The following is a 16982-nucleotide window of genomic DNA, read 5'->3' as shown; positions in this document are numbered from 1 at the left end:
CAAACATGTCTGCCTAGATAGGAGAGAGAAAATTCATATATCCCAAAGCTGAAAATATTTTTCAGTTGCTACGCTATGCTGCAGCAAGCTGAGACAAGAATAGCAATACAGATTTATTTTCCTTCCTTAAAATAAATTTATCTTACACATAGTGTTATATTCTTAGCAATAATGATCTGATAAGCTGAAATTGATATCATATAATCATGTGTTTACCTCTAGCAAGCAATATTACAGATACTCCCAAGGATTCATAAAGGTGCATGGTGGGATGATGTACAGGTTCTAAAGTGCACTCCTTGCAAGAAGAAAAAATTATATATATATATATATATATATATATATGGCTTCTTTTAAACAGGATGCTCTAGATTTGTACATTTCAATTCCAACAGATCAGACAATAGTAAAACTGAAAGAGGGAAATTGTAATCCCTTTGTATGTTCATCCTGGAGTGAGCTCATGCTGGATTCCATGGTGCCAGCATCTTGGGCAGTGCTTTTCACACTAAATGTCTGTTGTTTTCCCCTGTTTAGATAGATTGCATTAGAAGGGGGGAAAATCATCATTTCTTCTCCCTCACAATTCTATTCCCAAGGCTTTTTCCAGAACAACCTTAGTGAAATGTGGCTTTTTTTTTTTTTTTTTTTTTTTTTTTTTTTTTAAAGCCAGTTCTGACTCTCAATTTTCAGCTGCATCAAGATACAAGATCAAATTAATTATTGTAAATTGCATTTGGATACTCCTCTGTGAATACAGAAGCCTATTGATTTTGATAAGCCCCACTGTCTTAACTTGTTCTCTAGAACTACAGCGGTGTAGCTGAAATCAGAGTCTGTTTCAGTCTGTGCTGCATGTAATTGTTGGTATTTTAACCTGCAGGAGGTAACTGCTGACCATAGCGCAGCTTTCTGTGAGCCAAGAGGGACGATCCATTGGGGGGTATGTTCCTAATCTGGTTTTAGTGGCAAAATCTTTTTATTGAATCTTTTAAAAACCAATAATAGTTCTCCAAGAACTTGCTTGTTGATTCAAGAAAGGTGTTTTGTGTAACATCAACAGCTGTGCTTTATCCCTCTTTCAAGTATTAACCTACTGTCAGCAAACTGCAAAAGCTCACAGTGTGTACAAATGAACTCCTCCAAAATAATGAACTAATAATTCAAGATCTGTTGAAATACAAGGTTCCTCATACGAAATTGACCATAGGGGATTCAAAGATCACTCTGGACTCCCAAGAGATTTTGGTCCCTGGTGATACTCATAAATTTACGTCAGATCTAGATTGATTGATTTCTTTAAATTATTATCATAACCATTTCCCAAATTTATACAGAACTTCAAAGATTCAGGCTAAAGTTGATACAAAACCAAGAGAAAGGATGCAAGGGATGGAAATATCTGCTTTTAAAATTTATTATTAAAAAAAAAAAAAAAGTGATTGTATTTGCTTTAACAGGGAGATTAGGAAACAGATGTTTATTGTGCAACCAGAATGTATCAGAGTAGAACTCTTCCCACCAAGGCGCGCATATGGTGCCCATCCCAGGCTTTTCTTCAAAGTGCACATTTTCAGCAGATGCCTCTGGGTCTCCGCATCCACTGTTTGATGAGCAATGAGCCTTCAGACTTCAAATCACACAAATTGAGGTATTTATGTCACGCCGCAGCCTTTAGTGCTGTATATATATTTTTTAAAAGCGAGTATAGTCCTCAGCCCCTAAGTAAGCCCCATCTCGCAAGCTGTTGATCTGTCTGGCAGAAACTTAATTGTAACGCTTTGGTTAATGCAGTAAACTTGAAACTGGTACATTGTAGCCCCAGATGTTCAGTGTATGCAGAGATCAATGCGCAGGCAGGGCAATGACACCATTGAGAGTGAAGAATAACATCTCGTTGATGTTAAATAAATTCAAAATCTGATAGTGCAATTCTAACACCAGATACCATGTTTTGGCTTTTTGAATAACAAAAATGATGGAGACTGCACAGTTGAAAATAATTATTAGCTAGTGCCAGAAAAAATGATGCAATTTTCATATGTTCATATTATATGCCTAAATTCCTTTGGACGCAACATACAGATGCTTGGATTTACCTTCAGCTTATCATTCAACTTTGTGTCAGATGATGCCATATATTCATCTTCATTCTTTGGTGAGTTTGTTTCAGTTTCCATTATGTCTGCTGCATTTTGCTTACCACCAGCTGGTCTTTTGCATTGTATGCAGAAATCCATGGAGTGAGTGTGTTTAAGTAACAAACTGCAATGCTTTTCAACAACTGGGACAGGTGATTAGACATCACAGCTAAAGGAGAACAGTTGGGTTAGTGAGCATCCCCCCAGTCGTCCTCCAGGTGATCTCAACTGTCTGTCACATGTAGTTTACAGGAGATGTATACTGACTCAAGATCAGAACTTCTGTACGTTACATGTATATGTTGTAGACAACACGAGGAGAAAGGGCTTTTTGGATCAGTGACTTAATGGAGTGTTCTGCTGTAATAAATTGGACGTATTTCTCCATGCATTTTTTGCCAAATGTTAGTTCATATTAGAATGTTCTTCCAAACTGTCAAAGAAATTTCACTGCTTATACATTACATGCTGAAGGTCGCAGTAGCAGCTTCAGGGTGTTTATTTCAATGTTTGTTTGGTTTTAAAACCATTTCTACTCACACTGAGGTGCTCTAAGACAACGTGCCACAAATTGGTCATGGCTATTAGTTGCCTAATAGAATAAATTGCAAAGATATGCAAAGTTAACATCTGGAAGTTCTGAATATGAATATCTGATACAGCAGTTTGTGTTTTTATGGTCCAAGTTGTGCTTTTCACATTCCATGGAGTAAACCTCCTGATTTGGATGGTTTGATAAGACTCGTGCAGATTGGGCAGCTACCTTTTCTGAATCAGATTGATCCGGTTTCGTACTGGCAACAGAAAAATGGTGCGTTCCTGTGTTCTCACAATTTACAAGACTATTTTAATTGGTTTTCACAACAACTCATTTTCATCCAAATTTTCTCCCTAATTTGAGTTCTGTGCCAAATGTTTCTATGAAACACAAATGATGGCTCTAACTTGACTGGGATTTCTTTTGACATGTGATTTATAACATAAGCTACTGTACATAGCCTGTTGCTGCCTAACCAAATCTGCAGGGCTCTTTGCATGCGTGTGACTTCTCTTACCTGAGGTGGCCAAGCAGGAGTCAGCTGCCAGCTTAGGCCAGCCACTGTGCTAAACCAATAGTGTTACCATTCTAATGACCTGTGTATTTGGACAGAAATCAAGGATAGCTTCTAGTTTTCTCTCCCAGAACAGATGTTTAGCATTTATCTCCAGTTATCCAGTTAAGGAAACTATTTAACAGAGATGTAAATGGGGACAGGACAACCTGCTATGGCTTCACGTTCTCAAAGCATACCTTGCAAAAACCTACAAGTGAACAATAACTAATCCTACTAAATGTGAATATGTGGTATATTCTCTTACATAAATATGCTATTCCTTCCCAGCTCTGAAATATTTTTAATTTATAGAAAACATTTTAAGTATATATAATTAAACGTCTCCTAGCATACGTGTGCTGAAATCCAGCAAAGTATGCAGTTTATACTAGAAATTTATCAGCCTGCACAAAACTGATTGAAACTTCAAATGGGATTGTTTTCATTAAGGAAAACCCTCACCACCACTAGCAGCTGAAAACAAAGTTGAAAGAGAGGTGCATGTCTTTTGCTCAGTGTGTTTTATGTATGGGTGGAGGGAGAGGTGCTGATGATGTGAGCTGAGGGGGCAGAAGCCTGCTGGTTCCCTGGGTTAGAAAAAGGAAATTGGAACTGTGTTTCCACACAACCGTGTGAAATTGGTACTGTGTTTCCAATGTAGGTATGCTGTTGAATATGGCAGCGGGTTAGGAAAGTTATCCAAAAAGCTGGTAAGTGATCTTTGTTGAAGAAAAGCTATTTGATTTTAGGTTAAAATGCCCAAATGCTAGGATAATTGCCTCCAGACAAGATGGTTGCAGAAACTTGATAAAACCTTATTTTTAAGCTGTCTTCACTGCTTCTTGTTAAGTCCAGTAGCACCATATGGTCAGTACTTGCTGCAAACTTAAAAAACAAGAAAACTCCAACTTGCATGGAATTTCCTTGTCATTTGCATAAGTGATAGCCTCATGCATTGGCCAAGAAAACATGCTCAAACTAAAGTTAAACAAAAAATAGTGTCAGGCTGCAGTTTAGAAAATGAAGCCCTCAAGCTGTGAGAACAGCTAAAGAAACACAGCTAAACTGAATTTTACATTATGAAATGGATTTAGTTTTGACTCTAGAATTTCTGCTTAGGCTAATTTCCAAAAATAAGCCATTGGACTTAAAGCTCCTTTTCAAAGTAGGACCGATGACTTGAGTGATCTTATTTGCAAAAGATGAAAATTGATTTGTTTTCCAGTTGAGCAGAAGTTCAATGGGATCAACTAACTCTAGGGTTGAATGATGATTAAATAATGAAGTGCTGTGCTGTAAGATTTTTCCATTAATTTCTTTTTATAGGAATTTGTTGATGATTTTTCCCATATGAAATCATGACATTTTCTAATGTACCAGGGCCAATTACTTCAAAAACAGTTTTATGGCAGGATTTTTATGTTGAAAGGGAGGAAGGAAGGCAAAAGTAATACTAAGTAGGTTGTTTCTGTGAACGGAAAGTTGTGAAATTTTCAGGGCAGTCTTCACAAAAAAGTATCTAATTCAGCCATATGGTCGTGAGTTGCATAGTTGGGCAGTAGATCCTGTGCCAGCTTCATCCTAAAGTACTGAAGGAAGTTACCATACCCTTAATTAAGTGGAATTTCTTATTAAAAGGTTTATGTATATGAACAAAATCTACGTATCTCCTGGGTGTACTGAAGGTTTATGTTTAAGAACTGCCAGTGAACCTACTGAAAGTCTGATTTTTATTTCAAGTGAGGCACTGGAGCAACGAACTTAGATAAAAGCTTTAATTTTTTATAAAGGGAATGCAGGTGAATGCAAAAAAAAAAAAAAAAATTTAGTAATAATTTAGTAATTTTTCCTCTCAGTGTCAATAACAGCTTACTGTTAATAAGAGGGCTATACAAATAGCCATTTGAAAGATTTAAATACAAAGTCATCAAAATGGGAAGAAACACCCTCTGCTGTTTCACGGTAAGCATGTGCGAAGCTGCTGGCTGTTGTTCTGCTCTTATAAATTCAAATACGGGTTACCAGTACAAAAAGTAGGAACAACTCTGAACTGCAAGTCTTCGTTCAGATGTTGGGTGTGTATGGATGTTAACAGAGAGTGACTACTGGGAAGTTTGAAATTTAAAAAAAAAAAAAAAAAAGCCTTCTAGCTGTTGACCTTCATGCTCCAACATCAGAGGCTGTGGCTGGGTATCTGTAGCAATACAGTTTGTTGTCTGCACCTCCACTCAATAGCAACTGATGACAGAAAAAGAAAATTGTAGTCAACATCAGAACTATGCAAAATTCCCTAACAATTGTTAGAAATTCTCATTTTTCTCTCCTTTAAGATATGAGAAGAAATGATAAATAATGAACTGTTAATGCATGATGAAAATTCAGAATCCAAGCATGAGAGCAGTTCTGTCTCTGGCTCTCCTCCCAGAATTAGAAGTTTTTGTGGAAAACTTCTAAAGCTCTTTCTGCCTTTTCCTGTTTTCTAACTGGAGCCACATTGAGAGTTTTAAACCTTAGCATAAAATAATAAAAACATTTTGCATGTTTGTATTGTTACAGTAGCAGAACAGCTTGCTACAGAGGATTACAAAGTTCGTCCCTTCTACTTGCATCGCCATGCCTGATGTCTCCATTCTTGCTGCTGCTTTAGTCTCTGGCAGTAAATGGTACTTGGAACGCGTATTTTCTCAGTGAGATGTGCTGCTGTTCTCATTTCTCTCCCCATGTGGAAGATGAATATAATGCCCACTTAGTGCTACGGAACTTAAACTCCCATCCTACCTCCTTTCACAGTTGTACAGGGAAGCACTGCAATGACAGTAACACCTTTTTTACCCACTATCAACCAAAGCAACTAAAACTTCTTCCCCTCTTCTGCCATTAAGCATGTTAAATACCATAAGCAATACTGCCTTTAGCCCATTGCCTAACCACAATTCTTAAGCAGATTCGCTCTTCACATTCTTACCCCTGCTTCTGTCCAGTCCACGCACAAAACCTTATCTTCATGAGCAGCCAAGTCATACAGTGGAGCTTTGCAACTGGTGAAACACAGTTATATACAGTCACCTGTTTGAAATCACGGGAGCACTTCAACTCTTTAACAATGTATGGATATCCACTATTTGTGACCTTTCTGTTGCATTCTCTGTAGCTGTTAGAGTGTTAAACTCTCTTGTCCCCAAAGAGAAAAGCAGCAGTATTTTTCACCTGCTTGAAAACTACTTTCAGACAGAAGGTTAATGAAGGTCTTTCTTCCATGTGGATACTGTTGGACTGTACTTTTTTTTTTCCCAGAAAAAATACGTTTAAGTTTCCTAAATGCAGACCATTACTTGAAATTTGTACGAAAGTGCAAAAGCAGTAGCAAGTGAAATGTCATTATATTAGAGTTGTTCTTCAGAAATAGCACGTTTTGTTCTTTAGCAGAGGAATGTGTAGCAGAACCGCTGTTCTTAACCTCAATAGCAACATTAGGTTCCCAACTCGTGCTTCACAGTCAACGCTACCCTTAATATCAGTGATGTCCTGTGTTGGAACACCACACAGCTCTCATGATTAAGCCAAAGGTCCTCGAATAGATTACAAATATTTTTCTTCATTATGTGCCTGACTCCTGAATCCTAGCAGATTTCCACCATCACCTCAGGAGTTTCCAGTGAATTTCTAACATTGACTTTGTGATTTCACTAGGCTAACTGACACTGCAAGCTTACATGCCTTTGACTAGCATGGGACATGTGTTTATTTTACCTTCTTGTGTCCCACAGCTTCACAATGTTGTCCAGAGAACCAGAGATCAGCTGATGCTCATGGGTGGGTGACCACTTCACAGATGTCACCCAGCCTGTGTGAGAAGTCAGAGACAGGAGAACCAAGGAGCCATCTGGACAGGAGAAAAAAAGAAGCTGCTCACAGCCAATGTCAACTGCAACTGGCCCTTTTAAGATGCATACAAAATTTGGTCAGCAACACCTTTGTGTCTGAGGTAAGTGTCTGTCCCCAGTATTCTGCAATTGTTATCTCAGAAATCAAAGTGAACACACACACACACACAAAAAACCTCACACTAGTTCTGGCAGAAGAAATTTATATTTAAAAAAAAAATAATAATTTCACTAAACTCTCTTCTCAAACATTCTTGGAAAAAAAAAAAAAGCTTTTATTATTAACAAATAAGAGGATAATACAGTTGAAATCTTGACTGGATTTATAGAAGCTGAATAAGTAAACGTGTCTATGGAATAAATCCAGTTGGCTCAGTTCTAAGTGATTAGCACTCCTGTGTAAGAAGGCACCAGAATAGTGTAACAAAATGACTGCTATTTTGCTTAAATGATGGTCCCACCAATTTGAGTGTTGCAGCTTAAACCGACAGACTGAGTCCTTAAATAAAGTAAAATAAAACAGTACAGGTTTGCAACTATGCAGTTGAATGAATGTTATTAGGATTTCTTGTTTGTTTTTTAAAAAAGTGAAAACCAGTTGAATTAGTTTTCTGAATTATTTGATGAGAAACTGAAGTAGTCTTGCACTCAGTTACAGAAAATAGAAGAAATGTCTGTATTTAATAAAAGTTCCCAAATGGCTTATTTCTAGCAGAGGCACGAGAAGGCAAGTTTTGAGATGCTTTTGGAACAACACCTTCATGAACATGCATGTTTATCACCTCCTCACCTTTGCCACGAGGATCCCATAGTCTGATATGTCTGTCAGTACTCCCAGATGCCAGACGTCGACACAGAGGTGAGTAAGAAATGGAATTAAACACTTTGTTTCCTGTCTGTCAAAAACAAACAAACAAGCAAAAACCTTTAAAAGAGGAGCTACTGGTTGGTTTTGCATAGTTATTTTTGTTTAAGGTGGACATCAGTTGAATATAGGAAGTACAGCGATCTCACCAAAGTTGATTTGAGACCCCCAGTCTCAGCATCCCAGAACTTAATGGTGTGGTCCCACGATGCACTGCAGATTTCTTCAGCATCTGACCAGAGCACAGAAGAGATGGCTTCTGTGTGGCCAGAGAGGGTTGCCAGGGGAGTCTAGGATTTAAAAGTGAGATTAGAGTGAGCATAATTAACACACCTACCTTTCAGTAAATAAAAATGTCTGATCTACCTCAGACATATCACCAAAGATTTTTTTCTTGTATAGTAACTATCAACAAAGAGAAATCATATTCTATGGCTGCACTTCACAATCTCCTACAAGCCTGGAGCTCATCTTACCCTTGTTAGTCCCAACTGTTCCGTTTTCTGCTTCTTCCGTGGTCTGTTAGCTGCTTCTTCCATTTCATCCTCTTCATCTGTAGGGACTATGACAGAAGACAGTCAGACTTGATCTAGAGGTTTCCACAGAATTTTTAAGACAATCCTTCCTGATGGGAAATCCCAACAGTAATTCAAGTATGTGGTAAACACAATCCTTCCTTCAGAAATAGCATCCACATAAATACTCCTAAGCCAGAAGAGCATATCTTGTAACAGTAAAAAAACAAAAACATTCAAATGAAAAAAATTAGTCTATGTTACTAGAAAAGACCTGACCATCTTACTTTGTTACTTCATACCACGTGTTCATATTACTTCATACTATGGTGTTAATAGACCAGAAAAATAACCCATAGGCCTTTGCTTTACAGTTTATACTCAAACCTGCATTTTATATAAACCCATCAAAAATAAAAGAAATGGACACAAAGTTTTGTGTTCTAAATAAAATAAACAGCAGCAGGCAGTTCAACGCTATACCTGAAATTGTTACCAATCAAAACAGTGACTTAAGATACTATTTACAGTCTTGCAAAGCTATTGCAAAAAAAAAAAAAAAAAAAAAAAAAAAAAAAAAAAAAAAGCAAAAGTTGTAACTTTTATTAATAAATACCAAATTTTCTTAAAAGAAAAAGGTATTCAGGTATCCATCATTCAGGTTATTGCTAGCACCATTCTGAACGTGGCCAAGAATCTCAGCTTAGACTTACCTGCAGACCAAATCTTTAGCATTTTATCCCAAGATCCACTGCAGAACTGAACAAACAGAAATGTTTTGTTAACAGTTGTTCCTGTCAGACCTCGCAAGCCATACCAAGCACGGTTTCTCCTTGAAAAATTAACCAATGGATTGTAATACATAACAATTCTGCACCCCTCAAATGGGACAAAAAAAAAAGGTACAGATCAAATTACTCTTTTTCCTACGCTTGCAGGAAGAGTATCTATAAAATCTCTTTTCTTATTACCAGTACTTTATTTTTTCATCTGTCTGATAGAGTCAAGATGACAGAGGCAACTCTATCTTTGGTATGAATGCTTCTAAATGTTCAAATCCTGCAGAAAGAGAAAATACCTCTTCCACTATCAGCTTTTTCTGAGTGTTTCTCTAGAAATACTTTTTCTGATCCAAAATTACTGTTGTAATTTACACAGAATTTGAAAATAGTTCATTATAACACACATTCATATGTGTAAAATGCAAGATTTCCGTAAAAGTAAACTTTAACTTCACTCTCAGAAATCAAAAGCAGCACTATTTAAAGTCACTTTCAGCCTTCTGTGGTACTGGAGTAAGTGGATGTCTTTATTTGAAAAGAAGACCTGGTGTTCATGCAGCACTCCTAGATTATCTTAGTAACCATAATTTCTAACAGGAATAGAAATGTATCTATGTCAGTCACAATAATATCATGACTGTCACTAGACAGGAAAAAGAAAGTTTCTTTTGAGATACAGGTTGCTAACATCCCAAAATCCAAAGATTTTCTTCAGGGGGTCACTCACTTTAGTCCTTGTGCAATCAACTGCCACAGAGTCTACACTCCCAGCATGTCCTCTGCAGCAGTGGAGGGCTTTCACTTTGTTCTTCTCCACGTTCCACTCCCAGAGGAGGATAGTTTGGTCCATAGATGCACTGATTAACAGGCAGGATAAACTATCTGAGGAAGAAAGAAGGCATGTTCACCCTCAACTTTGCTTTCAAAAATATTTATAGGAATTGTTATAGTTGAAGAAATAGTAGATAGAAACCCTATCTACCAGTAACGTGATGTTCACATCATGTTACCCTGCAAGTAAAACTAATACAAGTAAGTCTGGAAAGGTGGTAGACAATGTGCATGTTAAACTACTACATTCATTACTGTTAATGGAATGTCTTAATGGCACTATTACTTGGTTTACAAAAAACAACTGATAGGGACTGACATAATGACTTCTGGACATGGTTGTGGGCAGCCTATTCTAGGTGTTGCTGCTTGCATAGGGCAGTTGGACCTCAACCATTCATTCCTCATGATTGAGAAATGCTGACATTTCTCTCCCAATAAATTGAACTATTATATACTGACCTTGCTTCACCCACGCCACATCCTTCACTACTTCTGTATGCCCAGCTATTGTCATGATAGATTTTCCTTCTAAAGACCAGATTCGGGCAGACTGATCATAGCAGCCAGTTAGTATCCTGCAAGACACACAATTTAACATTGTTATTTTTGAAGTTATCTTTGTTTCAATGAAACAAGAAATACAGAAGAATATGAACATAGTATCTGGTTACCTGAAATGGCTTTGTTAAAAAACTGTGGGGGGAAAAAAAAAAAAAAAAAAAAAAAAGAGAGAGCAAAGCTATGAGTGCAGGACAAAGAATAGCAATGGTAGTACTGCACGTTCTGGTTGTGAGTCTTAAATTACCTTTTAAATGATGTACGAAATGTTATTGTTCATAGTGTGTTAACAGGTGGATCCTGAAGCATTTTCAAACCATATGTTAGTACAGAAACATGGGCTAGTTGATTGGAAAATTAGTTTTAAAATACATTGCTTAAGGACAATGATATGCTTTAAAGAAAGGCCCTGCACAAAGCTATGCAGTTGTATTTGCTGCTGTACACCCATCCCATTTGAAGTCAAAAGGATTTAAGATTTAAAATAGATACATCTTGCTTCCTTTCAGAGATGGTAAACAGTATTTGTATTACCCATTTCTACTAAGAGTCCTATGTTGAAATATTTGTCTGGTTCTGTGCTGACTTCAACACAATTTCTGAGGTGTTAAAACTATAAAGTGCTTATAAAAGCAAACAGCTGTTGGACTTGATAGGCTAAAACAGAAAATCAAGTCAAAAGCAGAGCAAGGAGAAAAAAATAACAGTTTAGTAAAGAAACAGAATAGCACTCCATTTAACACCATGGAGTCCTGTGCATACGTCAGGAGTAAGAAAGAAAAATCGTAGAACTGGTTTAGCGTGGTACCATTCTTCGGTGGCCTGAACAGAGCTGATCCAGTCATCATGGAAGATGCACTCCTCGGGCTGCGGGGCCATGTATTTCTCCACATACTCGATTTCCACCACTTCTTCCTGAGCTCACAAACAAAGTATTTATTTAGTGTGCTTTTATTTTTCTTAATAACAATCACACTTTAATTGAAGTGTGGTGCAAAGGTACAAGTTTTTTGGGCAGAGATCTTGGCACCAACAATTCCGGCTTAGAGGACCTGCAGCTGTCAGGTGAGTGATGTTGCCTTCTCTATAGCTGTAGCAAATTATGGTTAATAGCAAGCTGACAGCAGAAGCTATCATCTTCACTGTTATCGCGTTCCTCTTCTGTATCTACCACTTAAAACTGGTGTCTAAAATATAATTCATAGGGTACGGCTTTCGCGAGGCAATGCTAACTTCCCCCTCTGCCCTCAATTTAACTGCTGTTGCAGGGGCCTCAACACGCGTGAATGATGAACTTAAAGCACGGTACAGAGACAAGAGCTCGGATAACGGTGTTCCGTTGTCCAGAGCTACTAATCTCACACTCTCTCGTTATTTTGCCGTTCAGACTGAGTTTAAACTTGCGGGGACTTCTGGGTCAGTCAGAAAAGCAGCCTCACCGTGGAGATGTTCTCCATCTCCATGTGCGTGACCAGCGGCACGCGCAGGAACTGGCCCTGGATGAGGAAGTCGAACTCCACATATTTGTGGTCCGCTGAAACAAAGCAGAGAGCGTTCCCTTGGAGGATGGGCGAGGGGCCCCGCGCCGAGTACCGAGCTGCTCCGGGCCGGGCCCCTCCCGCGGCACCTACCGGCGCGCGCCGCCAGCAGCTTGTTGATGAGGTGACTGAGGTCGGCGGTCTCGGAGGCCGCGGGCACGGAGAACGGAACGTCCTCTACGGCGTACCTGCGGGCACACGACGCCGTTAGCGGTCCCATCCCGTAACCGACCCCCCGACCCGGCCGCACCGCCTCACCTAGGGTTCTCGGCGCGGAACCTCGCGGTGAGCTGCGCCATGCCGGCACCGTCGCCCCCAGCAGCCCGCGCGCCGTCGCGGAGCCCCTCCCGCCGCCGGGCACCGCGCGTGCGCTGAGGGGCGGCCTCCATGGCGGCGCCGGCGGGAGCCCCGGCGAGGTGGGGCGGGCAGGGCGCTGGGCGGGGGAGGGGCGCGGTGTCCCCGGCGGAGGGCGGTGCCCCGCGCCTCCCTCGCCGTGAGGGGCGGCGGTGAGCGGGGCCGGGGAGGCGAAGGAGGCGAGGCGCGGACGACGGCCGCCGGCCGCCGGCCTGCCGCGCCCCGCAGGAGGAAGCGTGGGGCGCCGCCGCGAGCGCCCCGCTTTCGCGCCTCCCGCCGCGCGGGCTGGGGTGTCCCTTTGGCGGGCCTCGTGTGAGGCGGGCGCCGCGTTGCCCCTCCGGCGTTACGGTGCCGTGAGCTGCTCCCACACCTGCCGTGCACACCCGCTGTGCGCTCGTTCGCCTGGTTGTAACTTGTCGCTGGGGGCGTCGCCGTGCCCGTTACGGCGTTACTGTGTGTGACTCGCGCCCTGTGTGGGGGCTGACCTGCTGGAGAAGTGTCCTCAGGGGCAGCTCTGGAGGGAGTGTTTAATTATGGTAAGCCTTGCGATTTTAAGTCTTTTCTTAAGACCTTTGCGTTATTTTATAATAACAATCGTGGAGCAGCAAGGCCTCCATCCGTGCAGCCGAAGTACAGGCTGACGGCAGGACAGGCAGTATTGCTGTTAGCAGTGCTGAAGGCATGGATTTGTACGATCCAGCTTTTTTTTTTTTTTCCTTTTTTTTTGACATGGTAACATACTGAGGTGTCTGAGGAGATTCCCATATGTCAGTGCAATCCAACATGCTTCTTGTCACTATGAGTTCATCTCTTGTTTTTGTAACAATTCAGCTTTTTTTCTGAGACTGATATCCACGCTGTTGTCTCAGCGTTAAAAGTTAGATGTGGGGCTTCAGGATGCAGCACTTCTCAGGGCCTCATGGCTGGGGGCAGAGCAGCACCCACTGCTGAGAGCACCTGGAGTGCTGTCCTTGGAGCGGATGTGTCTGCGGTCTGCTGCATTATGAGGAGGAAAGGCTTGGAGCAGCTGGGATCTGCCTTTCGTAGAATCATAGAATGTTTGGGTTGGAAGGGGCCCTTGAGATCACCTGGTTCCAACCCTGCTGTTGTAGGCAGGGACAATTTCATTTAGACCAGGTTGCTTGTGGCCCCATGCAGCCTGGCATTGAATGCTTCCACAGCCTCCCTGGGCAGCTTGTTCCAGTGTCTCACTACCCTTACAGTATCAAGCAATCCTGAGCGACCAGCGCATTTGTCTCTGGCACTGATTTGCTGATATCAATGCTGTGGGCTGGATTGCAGTGCATTATGTTGGCTATCTTGAAAATCCTGTCTATGAGACTGTTGATGCTCTGGTGATGGAGTTGTGCTTACCTGTGTGTGCTATGCTTCGTGGCTGCTTACCCTCTTCGTGGAGTTGGACTGAAGTGGCCGCAGATATTGCTTTATTTGAAGCAGAGCATTCCCTGTGGGGCAGGCAGGGTAAGGGAAACGGCCCTGTGGGGTTCAAAATGCTGGGCTGGGAGCGGCCTAGGGCTTTCTGGGGAGTGCTGCCACTGTTGCTCAGTTCTGCACTGACTTTAAGCTCCTACATCTCTCCTGGGCTTCCTGGTAAATGTGTGTTGCTGGTGCGTTCTGTTTGAAATTGTTGTGCACAACTTTTAGGAATAGATAGCTATGTATTATTTACTCATTTATGACAAATATCCATGTATGGATCTATACACAGGAAACTGTCTTATTTGAGGAATTTGTCAGTAATACTTATCTAGCTGTAAAGCATATTAACTATATGCTTTTAAGCATGCATGTAAATGTATCTCTCTAGGATGAAAAAAAATCATCTTTCTGTTTGGGATTGCACAGAAGTGAGGCTTATGAAGCCTGAATGGTTACACCACAGAGTTCATTCCAGGATGGTATGCATGCCCCAATTTCCCTGGGTTAGAGCAGTGGTTAGACAAAGCCACCAAACAGAAACAGACTGAGGGCTTCTTTAAAACACAGAGGTACAACTTGAGGCACAAGGTGTTTCTGGGCTGTTCATACTAGGAAGCCAAAAAACTATCACTGTGTATTTGCTCTATGGCTATCATTTTTCCTTGGGCTTTATTAACCAGCCTGTGAAGTGGAGAACATTGCCTGCTTGGGCTGCTGGTTCATCCTTGTGCAGCTGTCCTGGTGCTCTGGAGAAAGTTTGCAGAGCACTCAGAGCATGCTGTCGTTCTCTTGAGGTTACTTCTAAGAACTGAATCTGCTGCCTCAGCTAAACTGACATATCTTGATATCTTAGTTGGGGGGAACTGGTTGAGTGATGTGAGTGATAATGAAATCCAGCTCTGACTGGTGTGCTTTTTTTTTTTAAATATATATTTTTTTCTTTTGCTTTCAGTATGCTTTATGTATTTAAATTGAAATATCTCGTAATTGCTTTCAGATCCAAAGCTCCAAAATACTTAGTAAAAGTTAATAACTTTATTTAGAGCTTGGTTTGGAATATCCTCACTTGAAAATTGAATGGAAAATTAAATCTGCTTTAGATTAAAGTATTTATTCTATTAGACATATGAGCAGCTTCACTTCACAGTGTTGTTCATACTAGCAGGATGTTTTATTCATTTTCAGAAGCCAAGATACGAGTTTACTTTGACTGTGGTCCTTGTATTTTTACAGAGCAAAACACATTTGTGCTTCCAGCTCTTTCCAAAAGGTTTTCTAGCCTTTTACATTCTCTTCAATAAAGCTGTAAATGGTTGAGAAGCCACAGTCAAGGTGGTCTTACTGAAGAAATTGTCTGTATTGTGAAGAATACAAAGCTGTTAACATACTGCTGCTTGTCTTCAATATAAATACTGGAGGGAAAAACTAAATGCCTTTCTCCATCCTCCACCCAAACTCTAGGAATTGTCTCCTCTTCACTTTGGCATGTTGTGTATGTACTGGAATATATTACGTGCTTTAGTAAACGTCAGGGCTGGGTGAATTTGTCTTTTTGTCGAGCTGCTTATAAATATTTGGGACTGGTCACTCTTTAAAGGCTGTACTGTTTGGATCCAAGCCTTAAACTGTGGCTGTGGCAGTTCACTGTCTAATATTCTCTGTTTGCTCGCAGGTTTGCAGTGGGCTTTTCTTTGGGGTGAGCCAAGTGCTCCAAGTGCTGGGAGCTCTGTTGTTCTGTCCTTCATCTCTTGGTTCACGCCAACCTTTCTTTCCGAACATCTGCTGTTTTTCCTGCCCAAAGCTAAGAGCTGTGGGCTAACAACAGTAACTGCCTATCATTTAAATGTTGCTTTTTACTTCTTCAAAACAAACTCAATATGCTTCAAGACGGCTGCACGACAGATTTGGGTAATTGAAGTCCTGTGTATTATTATAGAAGGAGGTGACTAATATTTTCATAAAGCAGCGCTGGTGTATCTTTAAATATCAACTATCTCAGGATGTGAGGAGATTAGCGCTTGTGAACTGGATGCAAAGCAGAAGAGTCGTTGTATGGCTTATCTGTGTATGCAACAAGTCGGGCAAATTGTCTCACACAAGGCACTGAAACAGACTACTGGAGCAACATGCTGACGTTTTTCTGCAGTGAATAATAAAGTGATAAAGAAGCAAGGGTCTTTATCTTGAGGGATTTGTTGTGAGCGGGCAGCAGGGCTGGAAATTGTCAGGCTAGATTTTTAAGACCAAAAAAAGCCTGCAACAGTATCTTGGTTCAGCCAAAAGTACTGAAATGGTTCTGTAATTTTCCAGGTCATCTTGTAATGGAAGAAAATGGACCGTGATGTCGTTATGGAAAGATCTCATGTTTTGTTTGTAGGCAACCTCAGCAGCACTGGGCAGTCAGAAATTTGCAGTCAGGGTTTCCAGATGAAATACAAAAGTCCTGGTTCTGTAGGGGCTTTTGCATCATCTCTGATTAATTTACAGTTCAGTGTCACATCAGTTTATTTATTGTTCACTTTATACATCGTCTGTCTTTCATAAGAACAGAAATTCCTTCTGTCTTGCTCTTGTGCCATTCAGTTTTGAACTGCTGAATATCTGGATGCTGCGTGTCATGATGGTAATTGTATTTCCTAACTCCCGTTACTGCACTGCAGAAATATTTCATTGTGACAGTGGAATTCCTCATTAAAATAATGCTTGGTGTGTCTCGGTGTAGAAGGAGTTCAGATCACTTGAAACTCGGATCAGATTGCTCAGTCACTACGTGTCAGGTGTGCGTTTGTATTTTCAGCATGAAAATGGAAAACAGAAATGGGACTTGCGGCTCCTTACATAGAAAGACATAGAGCACCATCTGAGTATGACGTGTTTCCTGACCATTCAAACGCTCTTTTTTGTTTTTAAAAGCGGCAATCTCTGCTTGGGATTAAAGTGCATTTTACTCTTTTTCCTCTGAAAGCGTGTGACCTGC

General features: G+C 40.8%; 1 protein-coding gene across 1 annotated transcript; it reads right to left on the bottom strand.

Annotated features, from left to right (window-relative positions):
- Positions 1–5395: 5395 nt before the first annotated feature.
- WDR12 (WD repeat domain 12) lies at positions 5396–12510 on the bottom strand (the record flags this gene model as incomplete). Its single annotated transcript, XM_079538790.1, has 13 exons — positions 5396–5473; positions 6201–6273; positions 6986–7118; positions 7910–8015; positions 8134–8274; positions 8461–8546; positions 9213–9258; positions 10009–10159; positions 10571–10690; positions 11482–11588; positions 12113–12207; positions 12305–12399; positions 12470–12510. 13 exons carry the CDS (start codon positions 12508–12510, stop codon positions 5396–5398), a joined length of 1272 nt encoding a protein of 423 aa, XP_079394916.1.
- Between the last annotated feature and the right edge of the window lie 4472 nt (positions 12511–16982).

This window comes from Tetrao urogallus (assembly GCF_951394365.1).
Source record: "Tetrao urogallus genome assembly, chromosome: 8".
Taxonomy (NCBI): domain Eukaryota; kingdom Metazoa; phylum Chordata; class Aves; order Galliformes; family Phasianidae; genus Tetrao; species Tetrao urogallus.
This window is presented reverse-complemented; position numbering and strand designations above follow the sequence as displayed.